At 43.2% G+C, this 21,183-nt stretch overlaps 1 protein-coding gene across 2 annotated transcripts in view; it reads left to right on the forward strand.

Moving 5' to 3' along the window:
• Window positions 1-21,183, forward strand: part of SNX10 (sorting nexin 10) — a 72,504-nt gene that overhangs the window by 31,799 nt on the left and 19,522 nt on the right. For both annotated transcript variants that reach the window (XM_044246259.1, XM_044246260.1), the window contains one exon: window positions 10,629-10,675. In XM_044246259.1, coding sequence (XP_044102194.1) covers window positions 10,652-10,675 — 24 coding nt within the window. In that variant the 5' untranslated portion in view covers window positions 10,629-10,651. The remainder of the gene's footprint in view (window positions 1-10,628; window positions 10,676-21,183) is intronic.

Below are 21,183 nucleotides of genomic sequence, written 5' to 3' on the forward strand. Positions count from 1 at the left end.
TGGCCAACATCATCTTCACAACCATTAATGGAACCCATATGTTGTCGAGAGTAACAAGTTAGTGGTTTCATTGTTTTTCATATGATGAATCAGTATTTTTTAACTGCTAATAAACCTTAAGAAGCAATGTCTTATCTTCTTTAATTTTTCTCTTTCATGATAAATGGCAGAATACTTAAATGGCAATTTTATTTATGCATCCAACTTTATTTATTTTTATTTTTATTTTTTTAAGATTTAATTAATTTATTTACTTGACAGAGAGATCACAAGTAGACAGAGAGGCAGGCAGAGAGAGAGGAGGAAGCAGGCTCTCCGCTGAGCAGAGAGCCCGATGCGGGACTCGATCCCAGGACCCTGAGATCATGACCTGAGCCGAAGGTAGAGGCTTTAACCCACTGAGCCATCCAGGTGCCCCGTATGCGTCCAACTCTAACTGAACCTCAGATTTCTGCTTGTTTTTCCATTTTGGTATTTTTTTAAAAATTTATTTATTTATTTATTTATTATTTTCTTTTTTCATTGTTTGTTTACCATACCTAGTGCTCCATGCAATACGTGCCTTCCTTAATACCTACCAGTAGCCTCCATACCCAGCCTGGGGCCCAGTATGGGGCTTGAGCTCATGACCCTGAGATCAAGACCTGAGCTGAGACCAAGAGTTGGATGCTTAACCGACTGAGCCACCAGGTGCCCCTCAGTTTGTCTCTCTTAAGTTCTAAGTTCAGACTGAGAAGAACTTGGCGGGCTTTATAGGGGAGTTCTGCATAAACTGTACCAAAATGGAAACTGGACCACAGTAGAGCAGCTGTGTTCTATCCTTTTCATTTTGGATGCGCTCTTTTGATTGTCCACGTTGGGATCTACCTCAAGCTACCTTGAGTAAAGGGGTGCATGGGAACCCAGGAGGCGTGAAACCTTGAGCCACTGGGCACTAAAGGCGCTGGCTCCTGGCAGCTCTGTGGATATCAGCAGCTGAAGCCAGCACCATACTTCAGCTTTTCTGGTGGCCAGTTTCTTTAATATCTCACAAGAACTTTTATCTTCCTCATGGCTTCTGTTTAAGTGCAAGCTCTGGTCCCTCAGAACTCCTGCTGTGACATCATTACTCCTCCCTTTCTCTTTTGTCATTTCCCAGCTTCAGGTCCCAGGGAACTGCCAAGTCTTCCAGTGCTTCCTGGGCCAAATATGGGAGGGAGTGGATGCCCAGTCCTTCTTTCGGTGCCAGGCTGTGCCTCGGGTGCCTCACTAACCTGTGGACTGGCCTCACTGGAGTCCGATGCTTATCACTGATGCCTCACCTGTGTCTAGGAATACCCCCTCCCCTGCCTTGATACCTGTAGAGCTGCCTCTCCCTTAGGACCTTGGCTGACAGCTTTCCCCTCGAGGAGCTTTGGGGGCCCACAGCCCCCCTCCCAGACCTGCCCAATGCAGCATGAAGGACATAGGTGGTACTGAGAACAAGTATGAGAAAAACTGGTATGGAGTTCAACTTTGACTCTAGAACCACCTCAAGGAGGCATATCTTTATGAGATGAAAGTAAGAAGTCAGTAGGTTTTCATTTATATAGAAAAGTTGCTGAACATCATAGCAGGAAGTAAAACACAATGAAATTAATGTAGTTGTTTGTTTTCTTGGAAATGGGAATATAAAGGTAACTGAGCACATAAAGTTTTACTTTTTAAAAAAGTGATATAGCTTTTTCAGACTTTGAAAGTAACAAATGCATTGTAAACTTCTGGAAAAATACAGAAAAAAGTGATTAGAATTCCAGCCATTCAGAAATGACCACCGTTGGGGCTCCTGGGTGGCTCGGTCATTAAGCATCTTGCCTTCGGCTCAGGTCATGATCCCAGGGTCCTGGGACAGAGCCCCTCGTGAGGCTCCCTGCTCAGCGGGGAGCCCACTTCTGCCTCTCCCACTCCCCCTACTTGTTTCCCTCTCTAGCTGTCTCTCTCTCTCTGTCAAATAAATAAATTTTTAAAAAATGAAATTACCACGGTTAATTTGTCCTGTGTAGGCTCCAGTTCTCAGATAAGTAAAGAAATAGAAACGTACTGGGACACCTGGGTGGCTCAGTTGGTTAAGCATTGCCTTCAGCTGGGGTTGTGATCCCAGGGTCCTGGTATGGAGTTCTGCATCGGGCACCCTGCTCAGCAGGGAGTCTGCTTCTCCTTCTGCCTGCTGCTTCCCCTGCTTGCGTGTACTCTGGAGCTCTCTGACAAACAAATAAAATCTTAACACCACCACCAACAACAACAGAGATAAATACTTAGAAAAATCACTTGACAATACTTCTTCAAAAGACCCTATCATTTAATAATCTTCTATAATGTAATTTCTAGTGGTACAAGCTGGTCTGTTATTCAGCTCTACTATCATTCACTTTTTCTAATTTACTGATGGACATTTAGGTTTCCATTTTATTTGATCTATTTTTTTTTTTAACAACACTGCATTGGAAACATTCTTACATACAGAACTTTTTTTGCACATGTCTGATTAATTTTTTTAGGTTGAGTTCCCAGATGTGGAATAATGGAGTCAAAGAACATGAGCAATTTAAAAATTCTTTTGAAACATATGGCCAAATTGTCTTTCTGGAATATTGAAATAGCTCTCATTCCTACCAGCTGCAATCAGTCCTATTTCTTATGATCTTTGCCAATATGGATATTATCATCAAAAAACCATTCTAATTTAATAGACACAAATATGGTATCTTATTTTTTATTTGCATTTCTGTTTATAGCAAGGTTGAACATTTTAAATAGATCATTGACCTTTTTTCCAAAACTTTTTAATTGTGCTAAGAATATATAAAATTTATCAGCTCACCCATTTTACGTGTACAGTTCACTAGTATTCACGTTGTTGTGTGACATCTCCAGATCGGTTTCATCCGGCCAAACTGAAACTCTGCACCCATTTACAAGAGCTCTCCATTTCCCCCTGGCAACCACTATTCTCCCTTCTGTTTCTATGAATTTGGCTAGTTTAGAAACCTTAGGTAAGTAAGTAGAATCATAAAGTATCCGGTTTTTGTGTATGTGACTGATCATTTCATTTAATGTCCTCAGGGTTCATCCATATTGTAAAATGTGTGAGAATTTCCTTCCTTTTAAAAGCTGACTGAGGGGTGCCTGGGTGGCTCAGTGGGTTAAGCCTCTGCCTTCGGCTCAGGTCATGATCTCAGGGTCCTGGGCTCTAGCCCTGCATAGGGCTCTCTGCTCAGCAGGGTGTCTGCTTCCCACCCACCCCCTCTGTCTGCCTCTCTGCCTGCTTGTGACCTCTCTCTGTCAAATAAATAAATAAAATCTTAAAAAAAAAAAAGAAGAATCTGACTGATACTCCATTGTGTGTACATACCACGTCTTGCTCACTCGTTTGTCAGTGGACACTTGTGTTGCTCACCCTTCTTGGCTTTCGAAACAATGCTTCTATGGACACAGGTGTACAAATATCTCCTCGAGATCCTGCTTTCAGTTCTTTTGGATGTAAACCCAGAAGTGGAATTGTGGACTTTAGAGTAGTTCTCTTTTTAATTTTTTTAAAAATTTACTTATTTAAGTCATCTCTACCCCTGATGTGGAATTCACACTCAGTGACCCCGAGATCAAGAGTCTCATGCCCCTTGAACTGAGCCAATCAGGCACCCCATTTTTAATTTTTTTTTTTTTTAAAGATTTTATTTATTTATTTGTCAGAGAGAGAGGGAGAGAGAGTGAGCACAGGCAGACAGAGAAGCAGGCAGAGGCAGAGGGAGAAGCAGGCTCCCTGCAGAGCAAGGAGCCCGATGCGGGACTCGATCCCAGGACGCCGGGATCCTGACCTGAGCCGAAGGCAGCTGCTTAACCAACTGAGCCACCCAGGCGTCCCCCCATTTTTAATTTTTAAAGGAACCTCCATATTGTTTTCTAAGGAGCAACATGATTTTTCATTCCCATGGACACAAAGGTTCCAGTTTCCCCATATCCTCACCAGTGCTTGTTTTCTGTTTCTTTGATAGTAGCCTTCCTAACTGGATGTGAGATAATAACTCATTGTGGTTTTGATTTGCATTTCCCTAGTGATTAGTGATACTCTCTTTTCATGTGCTTTTTGGCTATTTGTATATCATCTTTGGAGAAATGTCTATTCAGATCCTTTGTCCAGTTTTTAATCAGGTTTGTTTTTTTTTCACTGTTGAGTTTGATCTTTATTATTTTTGTTTTGTGAATTGATTATTGATAACTTTGCTTATTTTTCTTTCTTTCTTTTTTTTTTTTTTTAAGATTTTATTTATTTATTTGACAGGGAGAGATACAGTAAGAGAAGGAACACAAGCAGGGGGAGTGGGAGAGGGAGAAGCAGGCTTCCCGCCCAGCAGGGAGCCTGATGTGGGGCTCCATCCCAGGGCTCTGGGATCATGACCTGGAAGGAAGGCAAAGGCTTAACAACTGAGCACCCAGGCGCCCCTAAGTTTGCTTATTTTTCTACAGAAATATTCTTTGGTACGGATTTATAAGAGCTTTTCATAAATTAAATATTAATCCTTTGTCATGTATTATAAATAGTACTATATAATATTTGTCTTTATATCCCTTTGAAACATACAACAGGTTTAAATTTTCATATGGTCATGTCTATCACTGTTTTCTCAAGGTTTTTTTTTTCAATTTTTTGTGTATATGAGGGTGGGGAGGTATTTACTAACCATCACACTAGGGGTTCCAGAGCCCTCTCTGGGGCTTTCAGTGCCCTGGGGCATTTCCCAGGGCGGCACAGTGGCCACAGCATCAATCCCCTGCCATGGTGAGCCTATCCCCTGCTGGGCAGTGAGCTGGTGAGGCACAGGTATAGACAGAACCCTGCCCCGTCCGTCCTCCCTGCACACTGCAGGGGATGTGTAGGTAGGAAGAGAGTCTCCACTTGAAGGATGGGCAGTAAGGTTTTTGGAACAGCAGATCAACACGTTCCTGGGTACTCCTAAAAGCAGCCATCCTTCCATCTTCTGTCACCTTCTTGGATACCTTTGAACCTGACCCAGGCTCTTCAGGCAGCTCCTCCTGTGGTCCTTCTCCAGTACTCACTGGGATTCCTACCTTACACCCTTTCAATACCAGGGCTTTTGTCTAACTTTCTTATAAAAGCCCTCTCTGGAGGTAGAATCCTAAAGGAAAGGAAGTGGGGATGGAGCACCTGGGTGGCTCGGTGGGTTAAGCATCTGACTTTAGTTCAGTTCATGATCCCGGGGTCCTGGGATCAAGCCCTGCATCAGGCTCTCTGCTCAGTAGGGAGCCTGCTTCTCCTTCTCCCTCTGCCCCTGCTCCTGCTTGTGTTCTCTTTCTTGCTCAATCTCTCTCTCAAACAAATACAATCTTTTTTTTTTTTTTAAAGATTTTATTTATTTATTTGACAGAGAGAGATCACAAGTAGGCAGAGAGGCAGGCAGAGAGAGAGGGAGGAAGCAGGCTCCCTGCCGAGCAGAGAGCCCGATGCGGGACTTGATCCCAGGACCCTGAGATCATGACCCGAGCCGAAGGCAGCGGCTTAACACACTGAGCCACCCAGGTGCCCCTCAAACAAATACAATCTTAAAAAAAAGAAAGGAAATGGGGACGAATGCCTTTCCTAAAATACAGTTGACCCATAGCAACGTCTCTTCCACATTACAGTGGTAGCGCATTGTTGTGAAGGCCCTAAGACGAAGGTGGAAATGCATCCAAAGAACCCAGGTATCCAGTTGAGATGGTGAGACATGGCGACATCTAACAGAAGGGTGTTATCTTTCCTACTTACTTTCTCTTCCGCATATGGCTCGAAGGCCGGTCTCCAGGCTCTAGCCCCAGCTCCTGGAATCCAGCCATATCTCCAGAAGAGAGAAGAGGTTAAGTGTATTTTGTTTGAGGGTTGATTACTTCTCCTCACATAGTAAAACAAACAAACAAACAAACAAAAAACCAAGAAAGCTATAGCAGCGGTTTCCTGATGAAACCTGTCCCCTTACTATCACAAAGCTCTGCCCACTGTGAGGTCAGTTAAAGATTTCCTGCACGTTCTTCTGGGAGCGCATGGCATCTCTCTTCGCTTTTGTTTGGGAAATAGAGAGAAACATCTGTTCGGTTTATGAAGTTGTGTATTGTTACGGTGAATCAATAACTCTGTAGATCTTCGATAAAACCAGTTTTGTTCTGTTTAGGATTTCCTTGTGGCTTTGATATAAATTCCAATCTAGTTCATGATTAACAAGTCACCTTAATCAGCCTTTGACACGGGATGGTAGGGAAACCCAAAACTATGCTGCTGAAAGCTCACCCCCCACCCTCATTTTCACTTTAGAGAATGATGTAAACTGCACTTGTGTTCCTTGTTTGCCACTGGGAGAAGTACATAATCCCTTCTCTTTCCACCCACATGTATGGGCCACAGACTCAGGCAGTACTTTGCTTGTCAGAGTGGAGATCGCCTTCAGGTAGACAGACCAAGCTTAACACTGTGAAAATTTTTTCCTGTTGATCTAAGAGCTTTATTAAGTTAGAGACTTGAAAACACAACACTTGATTGCTCCCTAGATAGGGTCTGCAAACGACTGCCGCCTGTTTTTGTAGATAAAGGTTTGCTGGAACACAGCCGTCTGCATGAGATCACTGGGCATCTGTGTGCTTTCTCACTACAAACTGCAGACGTGGATAGTTGTAACAGAGACCATTTGGCCTGCAAAACCTCAAATATATACTATCTGACCCGTTAGAGAAAAAAATTTGCCAAGCCCCGCTCTATAGAATTCTATCTTTGTTTCACAGTCATTTTCTATTTTATAGAAGAAATATTCCAAGAGGGAAAATGAAAGCAGTTTCTTCCTGATGTTTCTGGTTTGGGCACATCATCTTCTCAAGGCGGTGACAGAGTTGTGAAGATACATTGAGTCTGTCAGATGAGTCTCTGTGGCCACCATGTATCCCAGCACGGGACAACCCCCGTATCTGCCATCACTGTGTACACAGTTCTAACCTGAACAACATTCCTGTGGTTTGGAGTGGTGGTGAAATTTAATATATATTTTTTAAGATTTTATTTATTTATTTATGGGGGGGGGCATGAGTTGCGGGGAGGAGCAGAGGGAGGGGGATAAGCAGACTCTGCACTGAGTGTGGAACCTGATTCAGGGCTTGATTCCATGACCCTGAGATCATGACCTGAACTAAAATCAAAAGTTGGATGACCAACCAACTGAGCACCCAGGTACCCTGAGATTTAACAATTCTTTCTAGGAAGGTAAGTAGGAAGAATAATGGGTCTCAGTAGGTGACTATCCAGGTGTGCTGTGGTTCCCCATTGGTGGTGGGGAGATAATGTGCGCTCTCCAAAGAAAGCCTTGTTGATGGCCACCTAGAGGCAGAGTTCCATAGTTGTTGGGAAGATCTTCCAGGGAGGCAAGAGTTCCGTATGTATAGTATAATGACAGACACATGGGCTAGTTTGGGGAATTTGGAAATCTAAAAAAATCTAATATAATAACCCACCAAGTGGGTATTGTTTTTTCAGAGGGCAGTTTCTGGTGAGCAGCTTTGGTTTGCATAATTATACACAACTGACCTTTTATCTCAAATCATACTATGTGTGATCATTTAATTTCCTTCTCTCATTAGTAAATGCCATGGCAAGATGTTGTACCAGATGACATTTTGTGTTATAAAGGTAGCCTCTCTTTGTAATTCAAATCTGCTATTTATTTTACATGAAATAAAAATCTTAATTTATGTTAGAATCACTATTTCTAATTGAATTATGGAGTTTAATTTTCTTGAAACAGTTGATACTTCAAAAAGTATAAAATGAATTTGTGTTAACTAGAAAAATTCGAACAATATGGAAGTCTGTAAACAATGGAAGTCCTCCCCCTTCTACCTCTCTTCCTGTGATTTCACATAGTAAAGGTCGACTCTGTGGTTCTCTGTGATGTTTTGGAACTGGTTTAAACTTTCTTTTCCTAACTTCCTTGCTACTTGGTCTGTAACATCTCAGGGTGGCCGGCACCCTACAGGGATTGCAGCATCCTTCCGCCTATGTGGGAAAAGCACAAGCTCTTTAAGGAGGATTAAGACCCAAACTTTGACCCATTGTTTCATATGACACAGTCAGTCATGGACACAGCCTCAGGCAATGGAAAGAATAGCCTTGGGAAGTAGACTGGCTTGAGCTGATGAACTTGGACTGGAGTTCTCTCATGAGCTGTGTGATCTTGGGCAACTTGGTCTGTCTGTTTTCTTACCCGTATAGTAAGGAGGCTCACATCTCCCTCACAGGATGGTTTCAAAGTTTAATGACACGGGAAAATACAGAAATGCTGTGTTGGAGAAATTGAATCAGTTGGGGAGACAGAATCTACAAATAATTGTGATGCAAGCAAGGTTGCTGATGGCAGGGGACCTGTGATGGGGCTGGGAGTGGGGGCAGGAGAGGGGAAATGATTTCTGAGCAGAATCATGGAAGAGCAGTGGGAGTTTGCAGGGGATCTGGAAGGGGTGAAGGCAGCGGCTCAGGTGTGTAGAGCAGAGCAGCATGTGTAGGAAACATGACCAGCCCTGAGATGAACACAGCCCTCAGTCTGAGGATTATGCACTACAGGAATTCCTTCAAGAACCCATCTCTCAAGCTTCTCTTCTTTCTAGCCTTTGCACACGCCAGTCCCTCTGCTGAGAATGTGTTTTCTCTCTTTGCATTCCTGGCTAAATTGTACCCTCCTTTGGGGCTCAGCTCAAGTACCACTGGCTCAGTGAAGCCTTCCCAGCACCCCCATCCCATTTTGTCCCTCCATTCTTGCAACAGCTGACCTTTCCCTTCCCGTCCCTTCCACATTATAGTTCTGAAGTCATCTCACAAGCTCCGGGTGTAGGCCATGCTCCGCTGCGCGCCCGTTCCTAGCCCAGCGCACGGCACCTGCTAGGAGCACCATATTTGTTGAGTGCTGCGCGAATGCATGAATTCCCTCCCCCTCCACAGCTGTGGTGCCGGCCTAGCTCTCCTGTTGGATCCCCGTAGACCCATTCTGCATGAGATTGCTGTGGCTGCCCAAGGAAGTTACCACAAACTTGGTGACTTAAAACAAAAGAAATGGATTCTTTCACAGTTCTGGAGGTCAGATGTCTGAAATCAAGGTGTTGGCAGCACTGTGCTTCCTCTGGAGGCTCTACAGGAATGTTCTTCCTTGCCTCTGGTGACTCCCAAGTGTCCTTGACTTGTGTCTGCAGCTCAGCAACCCTGCCTCTGTCTTCACAAGGCCTTTTCCTCTGTGTGTGGATTTTCTCCTCTTCTGTCTCTCACAAGAACATTTGTCATCACATTCAGGGCCCACACCCATAATGTAGGGTGATCACATCTGAGATTCTTATTTATGTCTCCAAAGACCCTTTTTCCAAATAGGTTCTGGAGGTTAGGACGCAGACATATCTTTCTGGCAGCAACAATTCAACCCAGTCCCCCCTCCACCGTCCCTTTCCCTTTGTAGAACTGACCCACCCACTGCCTCATGACTCTCCATCATGCTTTTCTCCATCCATTGTGCATGCGATTGTCCCCTCTGTTCCCTTGAAACTCCCTCTTCCTTCCACGAACACTGACATTGCTACGTTCCCTGTGGGTCCTCCCATGCCCTCCTGATGGCAAGAACCATCTTCCCCTTGGAAATCGTGCAGCCACAGTCCACTCTCTCCCTGCAGTCCACTCTACAGTCCACTCTCTCCCTGCAGGAGGTCCTTTCCTCTGTCTGCTGTGGGGCATCTTAGCAGTGCCATCATATGGGTCTGGAAGCTGAAGCTCATGTTCTTGCTTCCTCATATTCCCTACAGTGCCAAGCACATTAGTAGACTCAGAAGTACTTGTGGATGGTAAAAGTGTCCAGAAAATGGAGTCAGACTTTTATTCTCAAAATAAAGACAGACAGTGACCATACAGTCACAGCCGCCTTTCAGTTTGTGAGAATCCATATGCATGGATATAGTCAGGGGATTTTGATTTTCTTGGACATGGACCAGGTATACAGTCCAACGAGCTCATATAATAAGTGACGTTTAAAATACAGTGGACAACCCCAGGGACGGTCAAGGCCTGGGATCGACCTTCAGGTTGGTGGTACTGACTGCAATCAAGGTGCTGACCTGCACCCCTCTTGAGGCCACATCATTTCTTGTCTGAACTCTGGAGTGGTTTAAGTTTCACAGGAATGACCTGTTTCTTGAAGGTCTGGTTGCTGGTAAAGCCATCAGCGCTGTTCTCCATGGTGGATCTCTCTGGGCATCTCTGTTCTCTCTATCTTGCCAACCAGCCCCTCATGGCCCGTCTAGCCTCTGGCTCATCAGAGCTCCAAATCTAGCCAGATTCTGCCTGGCCTTCCGGTCTGAGTGCCTGCCATCATCCAGCTGCCTTGGGTTTGCCACATCTCGGACTCCCCGTCCCCAGGCAGCCTGAGGTTCACCTTGGTCTGGTCAGCAGTGGACAGGAGGGAAGAAGGAGCAGAGGCTAATCTTCCAGAGACTGTGGGTAGCCAGAGAGTTTTGCTCTCAGGATTTGGTGGGAGGCCGCGAGCAACCTACCTGCTCCAGTATGGAACTGTCAAATCACTGAGTGTTGGTATCTTATTTTTCAGATTGATTGTGTCCTGTGCTGAAGATGTTTCCAGAACAACAGAAAGAGGTATGTCATCGCAAATCCAAAAATAAATAGTCCATGCATTTTGGCTCACTGCAGGTTAGTTCTTCATTCACTAACCATCAGTTTGTGGTGGGGAGTCAAGGCACTACAGGGCCTCCTAGAGGAGGGCTGATGAAAAATAAAACACCTGCCTGCCTCCCCCAGCACCCCCACTCCCCACATTCCCCAGCTGTGGTGTGTCCTCAGCCCTCGTTCCTTGGTTGCAGTGACTGAGTTGGCTCTTAGCTCACTCCCACCAGCTGCTTATAAAAGTATCTTGTTCCGTGACTCACATTTCTCCCAGACTCTGACTCCCTCCCTCTGACTTTCTTGGTTTTCTCCTCTGTTGCCTCATGCGTGAATCCCCCTACCTCTGGTAATAACCCAAGGGAACTGTCTGCCATTAGTTTCACTTTTACCTTGCTTATTGCCTCTTCAATCTGTTGGCTTGGTTCCACACAGTTCAGAGAACACTGTCCCTTCCTGAACCCAGCCTGATGGTTCTCCCAGGCCTCTTGTCCCAGCTTCTGGAGCTTCAACTAACTGGGAGGAGGGCAGGACAATCACCACACCAACACTTTGCTGAGTAGCCCCCTCCCTTGAAAGTTTTTTTTTTTTTTTGTTTTTGTTTGTTTGTTTGCTTGTTTTTGAGGGAGAGAGAGGTAGGGGGAAGGACAGAGGGAGAGAGAGAATCTTAGGCAGGCTAAACAGGCTCCACACCCACCTGACATGGGGCTGGATCTCACATCCTGAGATCATGACCTGAGCAGAAATCAAGAGTCTGATGCTTAACTGACTGAGTCACCCAGGTGCTCCTTGGAAATACTCATTTGTCCTACCCTACCTACTACTGTACCACACACATTGTCACTAGGTGAGACTAATGAAACTGAATAGTGGCAGAGGAACTTTTAGGGAGTAAACACACATACACACACCCACACGCACACAGCCACATGGTCCTTTGTTTGCCTTGCCCAGGTTTAAAGCACTGTACAACTCAAAAAATCCATTTCAGAGAATCCTTCCAGAAGCTTCTTTGCTAGATCCCACATCGTGTCTTTCAGCCCTGTCTCTGGGTTCAGATTCTCCTCATTAATCGAACCCACTTCTGCTGTTTAATTCTAGGTTGGGCTCTCCCATTTTCTTTTTTTTTATTTTTCTTTTTACTATTTTTTTGGGCTCCCCCATTTTCAAAGACAGTGTTTTGGTTTGTTTGTTTTTTAACTTTGTGGGTATAACATATATATGGTAAAATGCATCAGATGTCCTAATCTTGTGTGTATAGCTCAGCAGGTTATCTTTTATGTGTACATCTGTGTAACCCCACTCGGATCGAGGTGCAGATGTTCCCAGCACCCCAGAAGGCACTGTGCATCCTTTTCTAGTCAGTCCCCCAATCCTCCCTATATAGCTAACCCCATACAATACCAAGACTTTTCTCCTGTCTCTGTATTAAATAAAACTGGGATCAGGCTGTTTCTTTCAGGAAATCCCTTCTCTGTGAAGTTGGCCCCACTGTAGGTCCCCACATGACTTCTCTCACTTCTGACACTAATGATAATTTCAGGGGTTCCCTGAACCATCCTGTTTTACTAATTCACAAGAAGATGCACAGAACTTGTAAAGACAGCTGTTATACTCACAGTTATGCTTTATTATAGGGAAAGGACACAAATTAGAATGAGCCAAGGGAAGGGATGCAGAGGATAAAGTTGGGGAGGGGTCCGGGTCCAAATGTGGAGCCCCAGCTCATCCTCTCCTTACAGAGTTGGTGGAGTCTCGCTGCCGCCTTTGTGTATGATGATATGCACAGGGGAGCTCAGCAGGGCCTCTGGTGTCTAGTTCTTACTGGGGTTCAGTCACAAACTGCCCGTGTGGCTGACTTTTAGTATCCACTCCTCCTGGGGTCAGGCTAATATTGTTAGTCTCTGGTTCCTCCAAAGGTTGAAGTAGGTATCGTGTGGTCCTAAACCCCCATCATATTTTCTTTGTTGGACTGTCCAGCGGCCAAAGCCCGGGCTAGCAAAGGTACTTGTGTCAGGCAACGCATTCCAGGGGCCTGGAGATCACCTCCCAGGGGCCAAGGGCAGAGGCCAGACCTCCCTCTGGGTGAGGTGAATTCTTCATGACACATCTAATCTACATTGGCCTGGCCGCTGGGCAGGCTGTGCCAGGGAAGTGGGGGTGTGTGAGCAATGGCACATTCCAAAGGCACATTTTTCCCCCCTAAGACTTTATTTATTTATTTGAGAGTCAGAGAGAGAGAAACAGACTCCCCACTGAGCAGGGAGCCAGATTCGGGGCTCAATCTGAGGACTCTGAGATCATGACCTGAGCTGAAGCTAGACCCTTAACCGACTGAGCCACCCAGGCACCCCATCCAAAGGCACATTTTGAAAGTTCTTCTCTTATGGGGAAAAACTGTCGATGAAAGCAACAAAGACTTTTTTTTTTCCCCCAATGAGAAGAAAGTTTACTTGAAATTTTTTTAATTTTTAATTTTTTACATTTTTTGCTCAGTTGGATTAATCACTTCATTTTTATTACCAGCTCACTTTAATTAATAAAAACTACACAGATTTTAACCAACTACATAAAGTATTTTATTGACCTTGAAAAAGTCATTTAAAGGTTTTCTTTATTTATTTCCTTGGTGGGGCAAGCACAAGTGAAGGGAAGGGCAGAGGGAAAAGAGAGAATCTTAAGCATCCTCTGTGCTCAGTGGGGAGCCCGACCTGGGGCCTCATCTCAATGACCCTGACATCATGACCTGAGCCAAAATCAAGATTCAGATGCTATACTGACTGGAGTCACCCAAGTGCCCCCCAAAGTCTTTTAGTATAAATAATTATATAATAGTGTTTTAACATTAAGGAATTTTTAAACTAGGAAGTCCTTCAACTGAAAAGGGAAACAATAGTAAGAAGAAAGAGATTAAATGTTTGGAAGTTTACCCTCTGTCAGCAAGAGCTCAGCATAGTCAGGCTAAGTTCTGGATGTATTATTGTTGAGTTTTTGTTGTTGTTGTTGTTGTTGTTTTTAATGTTTTTTTTAAAAAAATTTCATTTATTTATTTGACAGAGAGAGGGACAGCGAGAGAGCGAACACAGGCAGGAGGAGTAGGAGAGGGAGAAGCAGGCTTCCCGCTGGGCAGGGAGCCCGATGCAGGACTCCGTCCCAGGCCCCTGGGATCATGACCTGAGCTGAAGACAGACACTTAACCGACTGAGCCACTCATGTGCCCCTAGTTGTATTGTAATATAGTGCTTTTCGTCACCTATCAGTCCATTGTCTGCCTGTGGCCAGAATGATCTCCTGGCATCTAACGCATTGCTCTTAGAACAAAGTCAAAATTCGTAAATGTGGTTTCTAAGGCCCTGTGTGATTGGACTCTGCTTCTTTCCCCAGACTCATCCTCTGCCTTCCCCGTTCCCCCAATGCACTTCTCACTTCTTATTCTGGACCTTGTTCTACAGACTTGAACGCCCTGTGTACCCAGGGCCCCTGGGCTTTCACAGATGTTTTCTCAATGCTTGGAATAATCTTTTTTCCCCCAGACTTCTTTCCCTGTTGACTGGCTAACTCCTGCTTATCCTCAGGCCTCTGCTTAGAAGTCAAGAAGAGGCCTTTCTAAAGCCTCAATTACAAAAGGTATTTTTATCTCACCACCTACCCTGTAGTCGCTGCAGTTAGCAGTGGAGGAGGTTTTGGCTGAGACTTTAAATATCCTAGTGCCTGGTTATCATTTAGTGGAAATAACTCCAGTCCCACTGGACTGCACATGTGAGGGCAGAATGCGACATCACGATTGTCCTAGCATCTAGACCAAGGAGGCAGGGTGTGTAAACCCCTTTCCACTCGGTGCCCATTGCAGACTTTACTAATTAATCTTGACATTGGCACATGAATTGAGACCTATTTACCATCCTTGTTTAAAATTCAGACAGCCTAGGAGAGACACAGTTCCACCTAACTGGTAGTTCCAGCCTAGAAGTTTGGTTAAGTTTTTTTTTTTTTTTTTAATAGATGTGGGGGGTGGGTAACCAAATGGAGTCTCTCTTGTTAAAATAGCTTTATTATTGTAATAAATCTAGAGAGAGCAGAACAGGGAGCGAGAGTCTCCCTTGTTAGTTAAACACGTTCCATTTGCACATTGGTCTGGATTCCCAGGAGAGCAGTATCCGAGCTGATGGATCTTCCCCCATAAAAAGGCCTTGGCATTAGGCCATTGTAAAATTAAAATGAATTCAGATTCATTCATGCATGCAACTTTAATTTACAATTAAAATATTATGGTTACATATTTTAATAAGAATAATTAGATGGACCCAACTGAATCAACTCTTCTGTTTAATGAGACAGAACCCAGGATCCTAATGAAAATGCAGGTGGCTGTGTCAGGATACACGTTTCAGGCTGTCTTTTGTGGAGTCAGGCATTTTTTATTCTCTTTATGTTCCAATGTCCAGAGAAAGCTGTCTGGTTTTTCTGCATTGCTAAAGACCCTCGCTTTCTGCTACATTGAACTTCTCTTCTGTGATGGGTAAATAAACAGTTCGCTCCTGCTGGACGGTGTTTCACAAGGTCCCACACTCTGGTCCCTCCAAGGCACTGGGTTTGTTCCTCTGCCCCAGGCTCCCGTGGTGTCAGTGGGATGGCCCTGCCTATGTGATAGGACCGGAAGGGTAGGCTGAAACCCCTTCTGTGTGTGTGGGTTTTGGGGGCGGGGTGTAAATCTCCCCTGCTGTCCTGGGTCATCATGGCGGAATTCTGCCTCCAGAAATCTGGGCCATTAGGGTAAGGGTTTTTCTTCAAAGTGTGCATACTTCACACTGGACAGCAACGACCAGTTACTGACACTTTAGGGGCAGTAAATCCCTCAGCTCTGTGGCAATGGATATACTGACTGGAGCAGACCCAGGTGCACCCAGGGGAATTCCAGGCACCTCGAGGACCCTGCCACCAAGGGAGGAGATGGGACCCTGCAGGGACAGACATGAGGGAAACTTAACATTGACATGTTTGGGATATGCCTGTGCTGACTGATGGGAACCTCTTCGGCTTGTTCTAGGAAAGCCTGATTTTGTTATTGGGAAACTGATTGGAAACTGACTGGGCTGGAACCAATGAATATCATTAAAGACTATCCCATAAGCAAGCCTTCCCCTGGGTCCTCTGATGTGGGGGACTTTAAAGGGAAGTGACAAGACAGAGCACTCTCCTACTCGCTACAATGAATTGTTTTGTTATTCCATCCTCCTTCCTTCCTTGCCTGTGTGACGTGATATTATAATAGGGGAAACTAGATGTAGGGTATATGGAGATTTTTCTGTATATCTAAAGCTGTTCTAAAATGAACACTCTTTTTTAAAAGAAACCACACTGAATTATATATGCTCACATACAGAGGTTTGGTTTTGGTTTTTGTTTTGTTTTTTAATGATTTTATTTATTTATTTGACAGAAAGAGAGAGTGAGAGAGAGAGAGCAGAAGCAGGGGGAGGGGGAGAAGCAGGCTTCCAGCAGAGCAGGGAGCCCAACTCGGGGCTTGATCCTAGGACCCTGGGATCACGACCTGAGCTGAAGGCAGGCACTTAACTGAGCCACCCAGGCCCCCCTCATTTAGAGGCTTTTTAAAAGATTGTGCAGTAAATAAAGCAAGGTATAAAACAGTATTTATATTACGCTCCCATTTGTGTTAGAAAGTATATATATAATATATAATAATATAATAATGTATATAATAATACAGGTATAATGTAACAATATATAATATGTAATATATAACATACAACATATATAATAATGTAGATATAATATAATATATATATTTTATATGTATAATACAAAAAATATATAAAAGTCCTGCCTTAGGTGGGTAAAAAACTGGGAGTCCATTAGGTAGGGGGCTTTATTTTCATGGTGTACTCATCTGCTTTTGAAATTTTATATATATCTTTCTTTAATTGCATAGATGTTTTATTTTTCTAATAATGAAAAAATCATATTTTTTAAGCTTGGCAAGTATTGGGCTATTGTTACATTAATGGTGTCGATAAATGCTGAACAAATGGTTGGCATTTCAGATCAGATCTATGTTTCTTACTTGCTTTCACTTTCAAGTTCCCTTTATGAAAGGGAACGAACGGTTTACTTGGGAGGACCCCCCCACCCTTATTTCCTCCCTTCTTTCCTTTCACTTTCTCTAGTTTTAACTTTTCATTTATAAAATTTTAAACATAAAGCAGAGAGAATAATATAAGGAACCCTATGTACCTAGGGATTTAACAATTAGCACATTATTAATTCATGACCAAACTATCCCCCCCCACTATCCATTTTCTCCTGCTTTCAGACAGTGAATTATTTTGAAAAAAATTCTAGACATTGTATATTTTTATCTATAAATATTTCAGTACACATGTCTAACTAATGGCCCTTCTTAGGAATAAGCCATATATTATCACACCTTAAATAATTAGAGTTAATTCTTTCATACCATCAAATAGTCAGGGTTCAAGTTTTTCTGATTCTATTGGTGGAAGGGATGTATATATATATATATATGAATTGTTTTGTTATTCCATCCTCCTTCCTTCCTTGCCTGTGTGACGTGATATTATAATAGGGGAAACTAGATGTAGGTGTAGATGTATATATACACTAGTGTGTATATATATATATACACACACACACACACATATACACACACATATATATATATTTATATATTTATATTTATGTTTTATTGTTCTAATCATGATCCAAATAGAGACCACACGTTGCACTTAGTTAATACATTGTTTAAAGTCTGTTATTCTGTTATTTTCCCCTTTTGCAACTTATTTGTTGAAGAAACTGCATTTTTTGTTTGTAGAGGTTTTCACAAACTGGAGTTTGCTGATTGCGTCCTTGTGGTGTAGTTCAACACAGGTTGGCAGTTACTTCTTAGTGCACAAGATGACTCTCTCCACCACACTTTTCCTAAGGTGTTGTGAGATACAAAGGTAACTCCTTAATTTGGGATGCTACTTGTGTAAAGATCCTTGCAACAGCGTGAACTGTTGTAAGTCACATAAAAGGCAGGTCTAAGTGAATCTCATCCACTGTTATTTCTCCTGCAGTAATAAAAAGCTTTCCTAAAAATCATCATTCAAAGCTGCCAGAGCATGGCATTTAAATACCCTCCACGCTAGAAAGTGGCAAGTAATATCCCTTGTAGTATGTCTTTTAGGTGATTTGTCATAACTATTATTAAGAAACAGGAAGCTTACTTAATACATTCCTTCTGCTTTCAAGCTTATTTGCAAAGAATGTAGTGTGTAAAATGGGCTATATTTTAGTTTTAAGATTGTTACGTGGGAGTACTGAACAGAACCCTGTTGAATAAGACATGGGTTAAACGCTCCAGTTTAGAACAGTGTGGACAGAGTTGGCGCTCTTTCATTGAGTGAATGAATGAACAAGTCCCTAGTTTAAATACATAAGCATGTAAAATGTCCTTCGGAATAGGGGAAAAAGAAATATCCTGAGAAAACGAATATAAAATGAAACAAGTCTTCATTTTTATGATAGAAAGTTCTTATCAAGGCTCTGAACAGTTAATACTCATTAACACGTAGAGTTTCTGATTGCTTAGCTCTTGTCCCCCTTACTCATCTTTCTGTAATCTGAGTAAATATTCTTAAAAAAAAAAAAGATTTTATTTATTTATTTGACAGAGAGAGATCGATCACAAGTAGGCAGAGAGGCAGACCAAGGGTTGGAGGGGTAAGCAGGCTCCCCGCTGAGCAGAGAGCCCGATATGGGACTCGATCCCAGGACCCTGAGATCATGACCCGAGCCGAAGGCAGAGTCTTTAACCCACTGAGCCACCCATGCGCCCTGTAATCTGAGTAAATATTCTTATGAGGAGCACATGATTAGGTTTACAGTACTATAAAGCTGGGCTACAGTGAAAAGTAGGGAAAAACACACACCTGTCAAAGTGGCTAACATGCTAGAGCAGAACCACCAGCAGCCCCTGTGCTGGGCACGTGGTATCACATGATGGTAGCCAGCCGAGTTTCCCTGATGGCTGATGACGTGGCACCACTTTTCATGCGCTTGCTTGCCATCTTTGTGTCCTCCTTGGTAAAATGGCTCTTTGGGTGTTCTGTCTCTTTTCTAATTGAATTCATTTTTTTTCTTAAATGTTGAGTTTTGAGGGGAGCAGGGGTGGCTCAGTTGGTTAAGCGTCTGCCTTTGGCTCAGGTCATGATCCCCAGGTCCCGGGGATAGAGCCCCGCCTGGGGCTCCTCGCTCAGTGGGGAGTCTGCTCCTTCTTCTCCCTCAATCCCCCACCCCTGCTTGTGTTTTCTGTCTCTCTACCTCTCTCAAATAAATAAATAAAATATTTTTTAAAATGTTGAGGGTTTTTTTTTTTTTTTAAGATTTTATTTATTTATTTGACAGAGATCACAAGTAGGCAAAAAGGCAGGCAGAGAGAGGAGGAAGCAGGCTCCCTGCCAAGCAGAGAGCCCAATGTGGGGCTCGATCCCAGGACCCTGAGATCATGACCTGAGCTGAAGGCAGAGGCTTAACCCACTGAGCCACCCAGGTGCCCCAAAAATGTTGTTTTGAGAGTTCTTTATAGGGTCTAGGTACAAGTCCTTTGAGGGATGTATAATTTGTAAATATTTTCTTCCTGTCTGTCATTTGTCTTTTCAGCTTCTTTGCAGGGTCTTTTGCAGAGGCAACTTTCAGTTTTGGTGAAGTCCTGTATATCACCATTTCCTTACGTGGATTGTCCTCTTGGCATCAAATCTTAGAACTCCTTGTCTAGAACCAGGCCCCAAACATTTTCTCTTATGTTTTTTCCTAACAGTTTTATGTGTGCATTTAAGTCTATGATCCATTTTGAATTAAGTTTTGTAGAAGATACAAGGGTCAGGTAGAAGGTCGTCTTGGGCCTATATATGTCATTGCTGCAGAACCACTTATTGAAAGGCTGTCTCTCCTTCATTGAATTGGTTTTACACATTTGTCAGTAATCAGTTGGGCATTACTGTATGGGTCTGTCTTTTTTTTAAAAAGATTTTATTTATTTATTTATTTATTTATTTGGCAGAGAGAGAGAGAGAGAGGGAGCACATGTGCACGCACCTGCTCAAGCAGGGGGAGGGTCAGGCAGAGGGAGAGGGAGGAGCAGACTAGCTGCCCGAACAGGGAGCCGGTTGTGGGGCTTGATCCCAGGATCCTGGGATCCTGGGCAGGATCCAGCCAAAGGCAGATGCTTAACCGACTTTGCCACCCAGGCGCCCCAGTGTAGGGTTCTATTTCTGGGTTTTCTGTTCTGTTCATTGGATCTGTGTACTTCTTCCAGTATCATATGGTCTTGATTACTGTAGCTATCCAGTGAGCTACAGTAGAGGAGAGGGATTCTTCTCACTTAGTTCTTTTCAAAGTTGTTTTGGCTATTCTAGGAATCCCTGTCCATGTAAATTTTAGAATAAGCTCATCTGTGTCTTCAGAACTCTAACTGGGATTTATACAGGAATTGCACTAAACCTATTGATCAAACTGGGGAGAATTGATCTCTTTATTCTGTTGAGTCTTTTAATTCATGAACACGGTATAGACATATACTCACATAGATATAGACAAAGGGAGTATATGCTTCTTTGATTTCTTTCAGCTGCATCTTGTAATTTTCAGCATACCATATCTGCACATCCTTTGTTTTTGAAACATTCTTGTCGTCAACTGGTTGGTTAATTCTTAAACATTTCATGAGGACTTACTGTGCTAATACTGTGCTTGGGGCTAGAGCTGTAAGGATGGGATAGAAAGCCTTCGAAAAGTCCATGTTTTTTGAACTGGTATTTTAGCTAATAGCTAAGATGGTAATTTTTCCCTTCCAAAATAATATAATTGCAATGAAAATGGAAATTATCTAGGATGTGTCATTGCTAAAAGAACTGCTAGATAGATATGTTAGAGCACAGGTTTGGAGCAAGGTGGGAGTTTGAAACCTAGCTCAGCCTATTGGCCATTTGGCTTTGGGCCAGTTGCTTCAGCTTTAGAAGCCGTACTTTCCTTATCTGTATAATGGTATGATTATGTTATTGACCCTTTAGGATTGTTGTAAAGATTAAAGAGAAACATGTGTAAAACACTTGTTTTACACAATACAGCTATGTTTATGGTTAATTTTATCTCATATCCAGGCTAAGGAAAAGAAAGAAGCCAAGGTTGGGGGATAAATGGACAAAGGTTGAACCTGGGGTGGTGGTGTGTGTCAGGCAGGGGGTGGGGAACAGGGTGCACCGAAATCAAAGAGCGATGATTATAAGAGAACACAGGAATTAGATTTTTCAGAGTCTAGCAGTCTCTTTCTTCAGAAGCCTTTTCCCACATGGAGAGCAGTAGGGATCTGTTAGTTTAAATTTTTAATTCTACTCTGCCTGGCTTCTTCCTTCATACTAGATATAGTCATTAGGCCCAAGAAGTCATTAAAGTGTTTAATA

The sequence above is a fragment of the Neovison vison genome, chromosome 4 (genome assembly GCF_020171115.1).
Source record: "Neovison vison isolate M4711 chromosome 4, ASM_NN_V1, whole genome shotgun sequence".
In the NCBI taxonomy this organism is placed as follows: Eukaryota; Metazoa; Chordata; class Mammalia; order Carnivora; family Mustelidae; genus Neogale; species Neogale vison.